At 44.7% G+C, this 17,251-nt stretch overlaps 1 protein-coding gene across 1 annotated transcript in view; it reads left to right on the top strand.

Annotated features, from left to right (window-relative positions):
- Positions 1-12,075: 12,075 nt before the first annotated feature.
- LOC120917850 (hepatocyte nuclear factor 4-beta-like) overlaps positions 12,076-17,251 on the top strand; it is a 67,990-nt gene continuing 62,814 nt past the window's right edge. The window contains exon 1 of the mRNA XM_040329421.1: positions 12,076-12,355. Coding sequence (XP_040185355.1) covers positions 12,298-12,355 — 58 coding nt within the window. The 5' untranslated portion in view covers positions 12,076-12,297. The remainder of the gene's footprint in view (positions 12,356-17,251) is intronic.

Raw genomic sequence — 17,251 nt, 5'->3', positions numbered from 1 at the left:
CATGCTGGTTCAAGGCCTTCTAAGCAGGAAGTAGATGGGAGTAGATGGGACAGTGTCCCAGGGTCTACAGAACTGTGGTGTCACCTATCATCTTGCTGAGATGTCCAGATTACGAGCTGTCGGTATTTTTACAGGTAAACGTTTGCCGATTCTTCTTCATAAATGTGGAATTAGACATTTGGCTTTGATTTCTCACCCTGCTGGATCACCACGCTCTTATTCTGGGCGATGAATAGAAACATTACCTTCTCCCCTCTGGATAGCATTATCGGGGCCGACATGAAACAAATTCACCCTTCAACAAACATATTAATCTTCGCCGAGGAGCCTTCGGGTAAAGCAATTGTTTACCTCCATTTGGACAAAATCTTGGCAGCACGGTTGGGCGATTTGTTGTGCCGTCACTAGGAATAACAATGGACAGAGGTGTTCTGGTTCTGATTTAGACACCAGGCCCTGAACTCTTTTAGCACAACTAGAGCAACAAACAGAAGGGACTGACCCCCTCCTACTCCGGAATTTGGCGTTCTTCGGTCAACAAGGGATGCATTGAAGGGGCTTGGTGTAGAACGTCTTGAAGTGTTGGTTTTGGGTGGAATGCGGCCTTGGAGGCTTGTGTTAGGCTGTATCCTGCCTGCTGAAGTCTGCAGACAATCGTATTCCTCCTCGTTCCCTAGTTTGTAACTCCATCCAGGAAACAGTGCAGCTGTGTTTAAGTCAGAAGGACTGCTCAGCTTTCCTGGTATAAGTCCTATATAATATTTTGCAGCTAAGCCTTCAGTAGCACTTCTGTGTGGCACTGCATTGTCTTTTCAGATGATTCCCTTTCATATAAAAAACTGGTGGTTTCCGGTAGAACCAGAAAACTCTATTTACTGCCAGCTCTGCTCCTCGTGGGTGGAGCATATGCCATGCTCCCCGCTGGATGATCTACAGCAGTCTTTATCAACCTTTTAGCCTAGAGCAGTGATGGCAAACCTTGGCACTGCAGATGCATACCTCCCAACTTTCTGAGATGGGAATGAGGGACACCTATTAGCAAAAGTATGCAGGCATAGGACACACCCCTTGCCACGCCCCCTTAAAGGAGAATTGTACAAAAAAATAAGATTGCTTAAACCCACAAGTGCTTTTTTTACCACTACTATTTCTTTATATTGGCTTTTGGAATTTACAAATGCAGCAATTTAGAAATCAGATGAAAGTTTAGTGCTGGGAAACACTTTTTGATAGATAAAAAGTGCATTTTATATACATCTATATAGATCAGACCAAAATGAGGGACAAATGAGGAGAATGAGGGACAGAGGGACATTGCTCCAAATCAGGGACAGTCCCTCGAAATCAGGGACAGTTGGGAGCTATGCAGATGTTTTGGAACTACATTTCCCATGAAGCTCGTGCACTCTGCACTGTAGTTGAGCATCATGGGAAATGAAGTTCCAAAACATCTGGGGTGCCAAGGTTCGCCATCACTGCCCTAGAGGATCCCCTAAGAACCCATAGTAAAAAACAATTTATTGTGGGCCAACAGTAAAATGCCCCTTCCATTGATTGTTAGTAGGAAGAATGAACCCTTTTCAGTGGTCATCAGAATACCACCCTTACCAAGCTAATCGATGCCATGCAGCTGGAACTGTGTAGGCACCGTCCTATGGTGAGTCATTCAGCCATGGCTCAAGGAAGCCCTAGATACCTCTGGCGGTGAGCCATGATTGAGAATGGGTAATCCGCAGGCATTTCCACGTTTTCATGACCTCTCCAAACAGCAAGCTTAAAAAGAATTCCACTTGGCAAAAATTTATGGGAAACCCAAAACCTTGTTGTTGGGATCAGCAGCTGGTTTAAGTAGACTTACCTCACAAATGGGCACTGCGTTGCTTTTCCATATGATTCCATTTCACATGCAACTGGTGGTTTCTGGTAACACCAGCAAACTCTGTTTACTGCCAGTTCTGCTCCTCATGGGTGGGGCATATCACCCCCTCCCTCTTAATTGATCAACAGTAGCCTTTCTCAACCTTTTTACCCCAGAGGAACCCCTAAGACTATTTTCACAATTTTCAGACCTTGGTCAACCCTTATTAAAACTATCTGGCGTTTCAAAGGGGCGTTGGCCCTGAAACTGTTTTAGCACCATACGATCGTAAGTCAAAGAAGCCTAAGAAATCTCTGGCGAAACCCTAGAACTCCACAGATCCCTGGTTGAAAATGGCTGATTTACAGGCATTCCTGGGTATCTATTACTTCTCTAAACAGCAAGCTTAAAGTGGTTGTAGGGGTTAATTTGTTTTTTAAATAACAAACATGTCATACTTACCGCCACTGTGCAGTTCCTTTTGCACAGAGTGGCCCCGATTCTCGTCTTCTGGGGTCCCTGTGCGGCTGTCTCGGCTCCTCCCCCCATAATTTAACCCCCCATCTGGGAAGCGCTCTCCCAAGGGGGTTAGCTTGCTGGCATGCTCCCGTGTGATACAGTGGCGGCCATAGCCGCCATTGTGTCACTCGGCCCCACCCCCTGGCATGCCGTGCCATTGATTTGATTGACAGCAGTGGGAGCCAATGGCTGCGCTGCTATCAATCTCCAATGAAGAGCCACCTCAAGCTGGGGGAAACCATCACGGGATCGTGCTCAAGGAGTTACGTGGCTTAGGTAAGTAAAACGTGGGGCTGGGGGGCCAAGGATGCATTAAGGTGAAAAAACACGAAGCTTTACAATCACTTGTAAAATATAATATATATAATATGTAAAATATAATATATATATATATATATAGATATAATATATATATATATATATATATATATATATATATATATATATATATATATATATATATATTGTTTGGGACTTCTAAGTAATTTTCTAGCAAAAGAAAGTAGATTTTTACATGTACGTGAGAAGTGTCAGAATTGACCCTGAAGGCAAGTGGTTAATGGTCTTGGTTGGAAGGAGGTAACTCCATACTAATGGTCATGGGGGGGGTGGGGGGGTTGGGAAAGGGGTCAACCCCATAATAATAGTCATGAGGGAAAGGAGTCAACTCTATATTATTGGTCATGGGGGTAGGACTCAACTCCATATTAATGGCCATTGTGGAAAGGAGTCAACTCCATATTAATGGCCAAGGGGGGAAAGGAGTCAACTCCATAATAATGGTCATGGGGGAAAGTAGTCAACTCCATATTAATGGCCATGGGGGGAAAGGTGTCAAGTCCATTTTAATGGCCATGGGGGAAAGGAGTCAACTCCATAATAATGGTCATGGGGGAAAGGGGTCAACTCCATATTAATGGCCAAGGGGGAAAGGAGTCAACTCCATAATAATGGTCATGGGGGAAAGGGATCAACTCCATATTAATGGCCAAGGGGGAAAGGGGTCAACTCCATATTAATGGCCAAGGGGGGAAACGGGTCAACTCCATTTTAATGGCCATGTGGGAAAGTGGTCAACTTCATATTAATGGCCATGGGGGAAAGGGGTCAACTCAATATTAATGGCCATGGGGGGGAAAGGGGTCAACTCCATATTAATGGCCATTGTGGAAAGGAGTCAACTCCATATTAATGGCCAAGGGGGGAAGGGGTCAACTCCATATTAATGGCTATTCTGGAAAGGAGTCAACTCCATTTTAATGGCCAAGGGGGGAAAGGGGTCAACTCCATATTAATGGCCAAGGGGGGGAAAGGGGTCAACTCCATTTTAATGGCCATGTGGTAAAGTGGTCAACTCAATATTAATGGCCATTGGGGGGGGGGGGGGGGGGACTCAATATTAATGGCCATTGGGGGGGGGGGGACTCAATATTAATGGCCATGGGGGGGGCAACTCCATATTAATGGCTAAGATTTGGATGGGGTGTCCAACAAGCCCATAGAGGTGTGATGGTCAGGTGGCCATATAATGTAGTATCAATGTGTGTCTATTGGGGGTGAGCAGTCTTTGGAGGTGTTTTGCTGCATTCTTCCCTCAGACTTGCACACTTGTGTGGCTGGACATGCAAGTTCATGGCAATATCTTGGGGAAGAAAAATCTTTTGCCTCTGAGCACCCTCTGATGTCTGTGGGTCCCTTCAGTCCTCCATGTCAAATGAGATGGTAACAGATTCCAGGACTCCTCCAGCTGGATGGCCTCTCCCTACACACTGGACTTTGTGTAAATAATTGTCGCCTGGTTGGCATGGGCCCGCTGAATGCGATTCCATACACTTCAAAATCAACATTCTGTAAACTCCATTGCAAGAGGCCGCGGCTTCAATATCAACAATGGAAAATAGTACAAGTTCATCTGTAGCAGCTGGAATTCAGCCATTTGTCTTTCTCATCCTTCTCAAGTTGAACTCGTTGATACAGAATCCTAGCCGTACTGAATAACGAGATTTGTCTTCCTTTGACAAGGTAGCGGAGCTCTGCCTTAAAGCTGAACTCCAGTCTTAGTCTAGCACAGTTGTACCGCCTCCTCTTCTGGTCTGAAATTGCTTACTCTGGTTTCACTGCACACTGTGAGCTTCTGAAATTGTGCATTAGAAACTGAAACAAGTCAGACAAATCCCACATCATTTCTTGGCTGGAGGACATCCATCCTCATTTAGTCCTTCCCCATAGGTGTGCGCAGCCTATTGCAATAGGGTGTGCACTGTGCACCCCAAAACTCAAACACACATGCATGTGTATGTGTCTACATATATATGATCCCGGAACATTGATCTCCCTGCCGACACAGTGAAAGAGCATAGACACTTCTCTTATGGCAGAGCAGGTAAGAGGTAGATCTTTCCCATGTTCCTGCTGCTACCTCGAGCAATATTACTAATGCGCATGGGGTGATTAGGGTGTGCCTGGGCACACCCGGCACACCCTGTGCGCACGCCTATGTCCTTCCCTCTTCAGCCTGATTGTCCTTGGCCCGGCCCTTTTCATTCATTGCATTTCAGTTCTTTAAATCATTGAGGCTCAGTATCACCTACCTAGGAATGCCCACTCCTCCAGAATGAGGTCCACTGATCGAAGCATTTTAATAACGACATGACTCCTCAGCCCACTGCTTGCATCAGGGCTGAGGGCTCTTGAGAGGAGGGCGTTGTGCATAAGTGTGCCCAGCCTATTGCATTAGGGTGTGCACCCAAAAGCTCAAACATATTTGCATGTGTATATTATATACTGATGGTGTCAGCAGAGCGGTGGACGGTGTCAGTAGGGCAGAGATTGGTGTCAGTAGGGCAGTGGACAGTGTTAGTTTTTTTTTTTAATATTATATATTTATTTTATTTTAGGAGCCCCATTAGGGAGCTTTGGTGATATATCAAGGGTCTATTTCTGTGCATTACTGCATGTTTAACGCAGTATATTCCAGTGTGTTACTGCACGTTAATGCAGCATATTTCTGTGCATTACTGCACGTTTAACGTTGTATATTTTGGTGTGTTATGTGCCGTTTAATGCTGTATTTTTCTGTGCGTTAGTGCAATTTTAACACAGTATATTTCGATGCAATCTGCACCACACAGGGTGATTAGGGTGTGCCCAGGCACACCTGGCACTCCCTGTGCGCACGCCTATGGTGTTGTGATGTTTTTAGGAAACTACGTCCAGCATAATTTGGATGGAAACTAATGGAATAAGACAGTGTGGGGGTGAACTATGTGTTAGATGTCCTTAAAGTAAAGCAGGGATGCCCAACCTTTTGAAGAGCGAGGGCCACTTAAGCGACTTGGTAACCGGTCGTGGGCCACAATGAGCGGAGCGGGCGGATGGCAGGTCCGTGTCTGCTCTGTATATGCAGAGCAGACACGGACACAGCCCCCTATACTCTTTGGCTTTCCTGCACTTTGCAATAGACTTTTATTATATTCTGCAGGTTTGGTGCACTTTCAGAAAGCTCACCAAACTCGCAGGTAATAACAGAAGTCTATGGTTCAGTTCAGGTAACCCGCAGGTGCAGCAGTCCAGTAACCACTGCAGAACAGATATACCCTGTGATTTTTTTAATAAAACTGAACTTTAATAACAGTATTCTATTCTGTTTTATCCCAGAGCAGGAGGTCGCAGGCCACATCAGAGGGTTCAGCGGGCCACATGTGGCTCCCGGGCCACTGGTTGGGCACCCCTAAAGTAAAGTCTCAAAAGTTTGTAAAAACATTTGAACATAATACCGTATGTGCTGAATTATTTTAATTTAAAAAAAAAATGTTCTTTATTTACTATGAAATTACTTTAACCCCCTGTGCAACAGCTTAAAATGTTATTTCAGGCTGAGGGTGATCATGACTCTCTGTACTCACAGCATGTCCTCAAGCTTGGGCTGTGCTCCATCCAACCTGGAAGACTGAGGACATCTAGTGGCAGGAAGTAATTACTGCGTGGGACAGAGTTGCTTTTTCATTATTAATACTGGGGGACTTATTTTCCTTTTTTTTTTTTTTTTACGGGTAATTATTTTTCTTTTTTTAAAGTGTTGGGCTTTACATTATACTGAAAACAAGCAACAGCTGCAACAAAATGCTTTAAATGTAGGCAGACATTATATTTTACTGAAATTCTTCATCAATTATAATAGTGACATTGCAGAAAGTCAGGGGCCTCTCTCACCCATCACATTGTTAATCATGCTCATAGTTAAGATTTAGAAAAGCTGGGAGGAGAAGAGCTCACAGAAATGATCAATCTTCCCACTTCTGTCATCTCCTAATTACTCCTTAAAGGATTCTTAGAAATAAATATATATTTTTCCGTTTAAGTCAGTGTAATGAAACGATGATGGAGATCAGCGCAGTGGCAGTCTGGAAACACTATCGGATGCTCAAACCAAATGTTTCCGCTCCCAGTGCTTTTGCTGAGACCATTGAGCTTGGCTAAGAGCCATCCTGGACCCCACAGAAGGTGATCTTTTTGCACCCTCAACCAGTGCTTGAAAAATGAATGTAAATTGAATAACATGTACCAGAGAAGTACCTGCCTACAATCTACCTGCAACATGCAAATGGAAAGAGCCCTAATAATTGTTGGAAGTACAACAGCATAGTTGCTAATAAACTGACAATACTGTATGCAATTAACCAATCTATCCAGCAGGTGGCACTGCAATGTTATAGTGCGTTATTCTATGGTAATGTGATCACAGGATGTTCTGTCTATGTTTAGTGTATGAACTTGTATGCTCCTTGTTCCTGTTTCATGTTTCTAATGCTGTAAGACATAATCTAACATCCTCCATAAAAGTAAAGCCGTTTCCTGTTTCCAAGAAGCTTCCAGCGCTTAATTGCAATACTCTGCACAATAGGTTATGTGCCCGGCAAACCCAGCAGCATCCAGGCACTGGAAATTGAATTCTGCAACTCAGTGAGTACTGTATACAAGCGGTACTGTATACAAACGGCTGAAAGATGGCAAGCGGTTCAGATGTGAAGTTTACAATTGCAAAGCTGAACAATGCCAGTTACCAGCTGTGGAAGTTTAAACTAGATGATTCTAGGCAAGGTTGACTTGTGGCAAGTGCTGAATACAGACGGAGAGACGGAGGACTGGGATAGGAAGGATAGTCAGGCAAAAGCAACTATAAGCTTACCAGTGGAAGAAGATCAGCTTATCTACATAAGAACAGAGAAAATGGCCAAAGGTATGTGGACTTTATTACAAAAACTGCATGAGCGTTCAAGTCTAAACAGCAAGCTATTTCTACTTAGAAAGCTTTGTAAGATGAGACTAGAAGAAGGCCAGAACATGTGTGACCACGTAAATGCTATGCTAGAGATCATAGAGGAGCTACGCACCATTGGAGAGGACATCAAAGATACCCATATTGTTTCCCTGCTCCTCTGCAGCCTTTTCGAGACATATGCTGCTCTTATTAACGCTTTAGAAACCAGACCCAAGCAGGAGCTGATGCTAGGATATGTCAAAGGGAAATTAATAGACGAATATGACAGAATGAAAAAAAACACGCACCATGAGGACAAAACTCTTAAAGTGGTTGTAAACTACCACACCTGCTCCAGGGTCACTGAAATGTACAGGGGGTCACAGAGTCACTGGAGGTACAGGGGCACTGGGGTCACCGAAGACGCTGGGGTCACAGCAGCAAGGGGGCTTGGCTTAGGCATAGAAATGTGTTGCTTGGCTATGTTGGGGTCACAAGCGTGCGCAGTGTCAGTGGAGGCACAGGAGCTCTGGGGCCACTGGAGACACTGGGGTTACTATAGTGTATAGTGGTCACAGGGTCATTGAAGGCACAGGAGCTCTGGGGCCACTGGATCACTAGAGTGCACAGTGGGCACAGAGCCACTAAGAGCAAGGAGCTCTGGGGTCACCAGATACACTAAGATCTCTAGATACACTAGTGTCACGCAGCCACTGGTGGCACAGGAGCTCTAGGGTCAAGAGAGACACTAGGGTCACTAGAGTGTACATGAGTCACAGAGCCTTTAGAGGCACAGGAGCTCTGGAGGCACAAGGTTTGCAGAGGCACAAGAGCTCTGGGGTTACTTTAACGTATGGGGGGGGGGGGGGGTCACAGAGCCACTGAAGACACTGACTGGAGTCACAGCAGCAGGTGGGCTTGGCTTAGGCATAGCAACATGTTGCCTGAATTCCAAGCTGCATGTTAACTAACCAGACTAAGACTAAAAAGCAGCGGCGCCACTGCTCCGGGGTGGAGGAGAGGACCGATTCTCAGACAGACAAGTGGTTAAAATTGTCTGTTAATCAAGCTTTATGGATTCTTGTATACATAACACAACGTTTCAACTGTAGCTTTAGCTCAAAATTAGCATTCTTGGGTCGTCTTACGAGCAGGAAATGAACCCCCCAATACCCCCATGCACGTAAAATAGTTATTGTCCCCCTCTGGGGGATATACATATCAATCTGCCTTTATAGGTACCAGACATTAGTGGGGCCTGAGGATGACCCCATTAAATGGAAATCTTAAAGACCTTTAATTTATGGGATCGTCAGGCTAATCCTCAAATTATCTATATAACCTCCATCTTCATGTCAAATGGAAGTCTAAGAGCTTTTCTCCAAAGCCAAATTCCTTTCTGATGTCCTTTATGAGGCTGACATGGAAACGTATTAGTGCAGACATCAAGTCAGAGGAACGTTTTATGTTACCGAAATCTCGATTCTTCAGTTATTGTTCACGAGGCTCTGTGGGTGAGTGAACCTTATCATCTCTAGATAGAAATCAAGTAATATTCCAACAAAAATAGTGGCAGCTGGCGCAAACAAACTGATAAAAAAAAACATCAATTCCAGCCACTGTGCCCATCAAGCGCAGCCACTGTGCCCATCAAGCGCAGCCACTGTGCCTATCAAACGCAGCCACTGTTCCATCAAACGCAGCCACTGTGCCATCAAACGCAGCCACTGTGCCATCAAACACAGCCACTGTCCCCATCAAGCGCAGCCACTGTGCCCATCAAACACAGCCGCTGTGCCATCAAACGCAGCTACTGTACCCATCAATTGCTGCCAGTGTGCCCATCAATTGCCGCCACTGTGCCCATCAATTGCCGCTACTGTGCCCATCAATTGCTGCCAGTGTGCCCATCAATTGCTGCCAGTGTGCCCATTAATTACCGCTACTGTGCTCCATCAATTGCTGCCAGTGTGCCTATCAATTGCTGCCAGTGTGCCCATTAATTGCCGCTGCTGTGCTCCATCAATTGCTGCCAGTGTGCCCATCAGTTGCTGCCACTGTGCCCCATCAATTGCTACCAGTGTTCCCATCAATTGCCTCTACTGTGCCCCATCAAATTCTGCCAGTGTGCATCGCCCGGGACTTACCTGCCTCGCAGCGGGTGACAGTGGCGTCCTCCACGTCCACGCTCCTCGATGTCTTCTCCCGTCCTCTCTATCAGGCGTCCAATCACAGCGCCTGTTGTTTCAGCCAATCAGGTGACAGGTAACAGACCCGAGCACCTGAGAGTTGGGTCAGTGTTAGGAAATCGATTTATTCGCTTTCCTAACACAGCGCTGAGTGGACAGCGAACGCACAGCATGGTGCCCGCTGTTCACCATTTTGGCATCCAAAATGGTGAACAGCGGGCACCATGCTGTGCGTTCGCTGTCCACTCAGCGCTGTGTTAGGAAAGCCTACGGCTCTAATCATCAGGCGCTTAAAAAAAAAAAAACGCAGCTGTAATTCAGGTGCCCGACAAGGGGCTACCATAGATAGATTCATGCAATGCATGAATCTATCTATAGTCAGAGATAGATTCTATCTTTGTGGACACACCGCCACTAATCAAAAAAGGAAAAACATTGTGGTGTCTTTGCTGACCTTCTAAAACTGCCTGGCTGTCATACTGATCCTTCAGCTTCAATACACTGTACAGCGAGTATGCAGCAAGTGAAGTCTCTGGGCCCCACTGTGGAATGGGGGGATGGGATTTTAGAGTGCAGAAGTTACCTGATATCTTCAGTTCAGTGCCTCAAATTATTTCAGATCTGATAAAAACACACATGAGATAAATCTCTCTGTAATGGCGTGCAGTACCGCATTTGGCCTGAGGTGCTGGGGCGCCGGAGCAGAGCCGATCGGAGCCGATCAGGAAATAGGGTTTTCGAGGTCAGCTGAGCTGTCCCCGATCATTTCCAAGGCTCTCCGGTTTCCCCCACCTCTGGCCGCATGCGGTATTGCATGCCATTGAAGTCAATGCGGAACAAATTATTTTCGTTTCCATTGACTTCTATGGGGAAACTCGCTTTGATATGCGAGTGCTTTGGATTACGAGAATTCTCCTGGACCGGATTATAATCGTAATCCGAGGTTCCACTGTATGTATCTCTAGGAAGGGTGTTGTGAAGGAACAATGTTCAACAGATTTCCACTGAGGTCAGTGATAAGATAATCTGCAGAAGGTATCACTATATATCTGTCAGGAGGGGGGTAGGATGGAGCGATGTTCTGCAGGTCCCTAGAGAGGTGAGTGATGAGATAATCTGAAGAATATATCAATATGTATCTGTGAGTAGGAATATGGGATGGAGCAATGATCTGCTGATCTATATAGAGGCCAGTGATGTAATAATCTGTAGAGTAAATCATTATGGGGCAGATCCACAAAGAAATTTTCCCCCGGTGTATCTCTTGATACGCCGTGTAATTTCAAAATTTGCGCGTCGTATCTTTGTTTTGGTATCCACAAAACAAGATACGACGGCATCTGTGTTAGATCCGGCAGGCGTACGCCTTAGTACGCCGTCGGATCTAAGATGCAATTTTCCGGCAGCCGCTAGGTGGCGTTTCCGCCGTATTCCGCGTCGATTATGCAAATTAGCTATTTCCGACGATCCACGAACGTACGAGCGGCCGTCGCATTCTTTTACGTCGTTTCCGTTCGGCTTTTTCCGGCGTATAGTTAAAGCTGCTATCTGGTGGCGTACTCAATGTTAAGTATGGCCGTCGTTCCCGCATCTAATTTTGAAAATTTTATGTCGTTTGCGTAAGTCGTCCATGAATGGGGCTGGACGCCGTTTACGTTCACGTCAAAACCAATGACGTCCTTGCGACGTCATTTAGCGCAATGCACGGCGGGAAATTTTGGGGACGGCGCATGTGCAGTTCGTTCGACGCGGGGACACGCTTCATTTAAATGAAACACGCCCCCTACCCGCCGCATTTGAATTCCGCGCCCTTACGCCGCGAGAGATACACTACGCCGCCGTAACGCAAATTCGTTGAGGATTCAAACCAAAGCCAAGTCTGTTACGGCGGCGTAGCGTATCTTAGATATGCTGCGCCGGTGCAGATCTTTGTGGATCTGCCCCTGTGTATCTACAGAAGGTGGGTGGGATGGAGCAATGCTCTGCAGATCTTTAGAGAGGTCTGTTGTAAAATAATCTGCAGAATATATCAAAATATCTCTGTCTGGGGACTTTAGACAGAGCAATGTTCTGCTGAACCCTAGAGGAGTCAGTGATGGAATAATCTTCAGACTCTATCAATAGGCATTTGTCAAGGGGGTAGATAAGATGGAGCAATGCTCTGCATATCTCTACAGAGGTCAGAGATAGAATAATCTACACATTATATCAGTGTCATCCTCTGAGCCTCACATAACACATGTGCAGTAACTGGCACAGCAACAGGCAGCTGTGCGCTCTCCAGACAAGCATTACAATAATATACAATCTTGTACGAATGACAAATGTAATAAACCGGCGTCCTTCGGTGCGTTTCGGGGAATTTTGCTGCTTTTGTGTCCAAATTGTGTCAAATTTTATAACCTTCTACAGATAAATGACATTTGTTAAGGTGCGTTTACAAACAGCGGGTTCTTGGAAATCATTGGATTATGTATGGCTGCCGCCTCTGGGTACGTCTCTGGTCACCAGCTGAACCCTATACACCTGGTGAGATCAAACCGTCATTTTATATATTTATACATTTTATATATTTATATTTTATTCATTTTACATATTTATACTTTATACATTTTATATATTAACTTTCTATATGTATATTTTATTCATTTTATATATTTATACATTTTATATATTAACTTTCTATATTTATATTTTATTTATTTTATATATTTATACTTTATACATTTTATATATTAACTTTCTATATTTATATTTTATTTATTTTATATATTTATACTTTATACATTTTAAATATTCACTTTCTATATTTATATATTACATTTTTTATATTTATACTTTATACATTTTATATATTAACTTTCTATATTTATATTTTATTCATTTTATATATTTATACATTTTATATATTAACTTTCTATATTTATATTTTATTTATTTATACTTTATACATTTTAAATATTCACTTTCTATATTTATATATTACATTTTATATATTTATGCTTTATACATTTTATATATCCACTTTCTATATTTATATTTTATTAGTTTTATATATTTATACTTTATACATTTTGGGGCAGATCCACGTACCTGCGCGTAATCTTTCGCCGGGCGCAGCGTATCTAAGATACACTACGCCGCCGCAACTTATTTTTTTTATTTTGAATCCACAAAGAATTTGCGCCGTAAGTTACGGCGGCGTAGTGTATCTTTGGCGGCGTAAGGGCGCGGAATTCAAATGGATGTAATGGGGGCGTGTTTTATGTTAATACGTTGTGACCCGAGGTAAACAACGTTTTTTTTTTAAACTGCGCATGCGCCGTCCGTGGGGGTAGCCCAGTGCGCATGCTCGAAATTAACCCGGAAAAAGCCAATGCTTCTGACGGTGACATCATTCTACGCAAATCCCTATTCGCGAACGACTTACGCAAACGACGTAAAAATTTCAAAATTGTACGCGGGAACAACGGCCATACTTAACATTGAGTACGCCTCAGAACAGCAGCTTTAACTATACGCCGGCAAAAGCCGAACGAAAACGGCGTAAAAAAATGCGCCGGCCGGACGTACGTTCATGGATCGCCGTAAATAGCTAATTTGCATACTCGACGCGGATTTCGACGGAAATGCCACCTAGTGGCCGCCGAAAAATTGCATCTAAGATCCGACGGCGTACTAAGACGTACGCCTGTCGGATCGATCCCAGATGTCGTCGTATCTTGTTTTGTGGATACAAAACAAAGATACGACGCGGGAAATTTAAAATTACGCCGGCGTATCAATAGATACGCCGGCCTAATCCGTTTGTGGATCTGCCCCCATATATTTTTACTTTCTATATTTATATTTTATTAATTTTTATAAATTTATACTTTATACATTTTATATATCCACTTTCTATATTTATATTTTATTAATTATATATATTTATTCATACTTTATACATTTAATATATTCACTTTCTATATTTATATTTTATTAATTATATATATTTATACTTTATACATTTTATATATTCACTTTCTATATTTATATTTTATTAATTATATATATTTATACTTTATACATTTTATATATTCACTGGTGGTTCCTGGTCCCTCCCATACCCCCCGGGAGCCCAGGGACTGTTGTAAGCAGTCCAGAAGGATTCCTGCAAAAGGAGATGGAAGAACATGTGTTCCCCCATCTCCTCTGTGACAAACGAAGTCGATTTGCAAACAATTTGATTGGTTCCATTGCCAGGGTGCGACTTGTCATGTGACTTTGAAGTGTCAAGTCGTTTGGACAAGTTGCACTGGTGCTGACCAGGGCATAAAGGGGCTGTAAACCATTGTGTTTTTTTGATGTCACAATGTACAGTATAAGATTTCCTATCATCTGTGCCCAGTCTTGCCACACAGACTTAATCCAGCTCTGAGCAATCCTCTTTTATTGTTCAGTGAAATAAAACGAACTTACGGAGAGAAACCTTAGTCCGTTCCGCCCCCTTGCTGTGAGTGACAGGTTATTTACATATCTCATGCACTAGCCTGGAGACAGGCATTGTTTTTTAATTCCCACCCCCCCCCCCCTCATTTTCTGAAGTCATGTGGTTACTTTTCTGGATTTTGACTGGATGTTGGTGATCATAGCAGGATTTAGTGTAAGGAATACACAGGAAAAAATGCATGTTGACAAGGGGAGTGTAGAGGAGGGCGGGGCAGTCTACTGACATCACGACTCCACCCACCGAGCTCCAGAAAACAGACCCACCCACAGAATCTGCAGTTTTTCAGTTCTTATAACAGACAGAGGGGAGACATGTGACAGGTAAGAATACATGCAGGAGGCGTCTATATCCTTATAGATCAGCACTATGGCAGTAGTTCAGAAAGGATGAGAGGGGGTTTACATCCACTTTAAGGTGAAAAAACAAGTTGCAGTCACCGCCCACCAGCCCCCGTTTTACTTACCTGAGCCCCAAATCTCCATGGGCACGATCCCGCTTTGCTTTCCCCCAGCTCTTGTTGGCTCTTCATTGGATGATTGATAGCAGCGCAGCCATTGGCTCCCGCTGCTGTCAATCACATCCAATGACGCGGTCGCTGGGGGGGGGGCAGGACTGAGTCATACAATCTATGGACGCCGATTGCATGGCACGGGAGCGCGCCCGCAAGCTAACCCTCTTCGGAGAGCGCTTCCCAGAGGGGGTTAGTTCTTGCGGGGAGGAGCTGAGACAGCCCCAGTGGGACCCCAGAAGAGGAGGATCGGGGCCACTCGGTGCAAAACGAACTGCACAGTGGAGGGAAGTATGATATGTATTTTTTTTTTAATAATCTGCAAACCTTTACAACCCCTTGATAACGGGTGGAACGTTTCTGAGATATTGATGTGATTTGCTACAAAGTTACAATTTTGCAGTGGAATCACTGGGAGAGAAAACTATACTCCAGTTTGGCCACTAGATGGAGCTGATGATACAGGCATTCATCTCTAGCAAAAATTACAGTGACATTTAGTTCAGCTTGGACAAACACTTTTGGGATTCAGGCAATGAATGTTTTATAAATTGAGGGCCAGATCCACGTAGCGTGGCGCATACTTCCGTCGGGCGTAGCGTATCTCTGATACGCTACGCCGCCGTAACTTACAGCTTTTTTTTTTGTATCCTCAAAGAATTTGTGCCGTAAGTTATGGCGGCGTAGTGTAACTTTGGCTGCGTAAGGGCGCGCAATTCAAATGGATGTGATGGGGGCGTGTTTTATGTAAATACGTCTTGACCCGCCGCATTTGATGGGCACAGTAGCGGCAATTGATGGGCACAGTAGTGGCAATTGATGGGCACACTGGCAGCAATTGATGGGCACACTGGCGGAAATTGATGGGCACACTAGCAGCAATTGATGGGCACAGTGGCAGCAATTAATGGGCACAGTGGCAGCAATTAATGGGCACACTGGCAGCAATTAATGGGCACAGTAGCAGCAATTGATGGGCACAGTGGCAGCAATTAATGGGCACAGTAGCAGCAATTGATGGGCACAGTGGCAGCAATTAATGGGCACACTGGCAGCAATTAATGGGCACAGTAGCGGCAATTGATGAACACACTGGCAGCAATTCATGGGCACACTGGCAGCAATTGATGAGTACAGTGGCAGCAATTTGATGGGCACATTGGCAGCAATTCATGGGCACAGTAGCAGCAGTTGATGAGCACACTGACAGCAATTGATAGGCACAGTAGCGGCAATTGATAGACACAGTGGCAGCAATTGATGGGCACAGAGGCAGCAATTGATGGGCACAGTAGCGGCAATTGATGTGCACAGTAGCAGCAATTGATGGGCACAGTAGCGGCAATTGATGGGCACACTGGCAGCAGTTAATGGGCACACTGGAAGCAATTGATGGGCACAGTGGCAGCAATTAATGGGCACAGTGGCAGCAATTGATGGGCACACTGGCAGCAATTGATGGGTACAGTAGCTGAGTTTTTGATGGCACAGTGGTGGCAATTTATGGGTATTCTGGCTGTGTTTGATGGGCACAGTGGCTGCATTTGATGGCATAGTAAATGACGTTTTTTTTCAACTGCGCATGCGCCGTCCGTGGGGGTATTCCAGTGCGCATGCTCGAAATTAAACCGGAACAAGCCAATGCTTACGACGGTGACGTCATTCTGCGCAAAGCCCTATTCGCGCACGACTTACGCAAATGACGTAACATTTTCAAAATTTCGACGCGGGAACGACGGCCATACTTAACATAGGATACGCCTCATATAGTAGGGGTAACTATACCCTGAAAAAAGCCTTACGGAAAACGACGTAAAAAAATGTGCCGGCCGGACGTACGTTCGTGGATCACCGTATCTAGCTTATTTGCATACTCGACACGGAAATCGACGGAAACGCCACCTAGCAGCCAGCGTAAATATGCACCTACGATACAACGGCGTACTAAGACGTACGCCTGTCTGATCGAGCCCAGATTCCGTCGTATCTTGTTTTGTGGATACAAAACAAAGATACGACGGGGGAACTTTGAAATTACGCGGCGTATCAATAGATACGCCGGCCTAATTCGTTTGTGGATCTGGCCCTGACTTCATAATACTTACCTGTCCCACTACCTGTGTCCTGCGGAGAAGAAGGATAAACCTTCTGCCAGTAGCACAGTTGCAGTATTTTACAGAAAATGCATAAATTGCAGTTTTTGCAGCGCAGTTCAAAACCTCCAGCGCAGGATCGGGTTAATGGTGCTGATCCAGTTACACAAGTTACACAATCGGCTAGGCAAGTGGCCACTCGCTATAAGTCAGTGACGTCCACCCGCCAATCACCTAAACCTAAAATAACGAACAGACGTGAGAAATCTGTATTATTGTCCAACCCAACGTGCTTCGTCCTGGGACGTGGGGCCCTTTCCAGGCCAGTTCCT

Source organism: Rana temporaria, chromosome 11 (genome assembly GCF_905171775.1).
Source record: "Rana temporaria chromosome 11, aRanTem1.1, whole genome shotgun sequence".
Lineage (NCBI taxonomy): Eukaryota > Metazoa > Chordata > Amphibia > Anura > Ranidae > Rana > Rana temporaria.
This window is presented reverse-complemented; position numbering and strand designations above follow the sequence as displayed.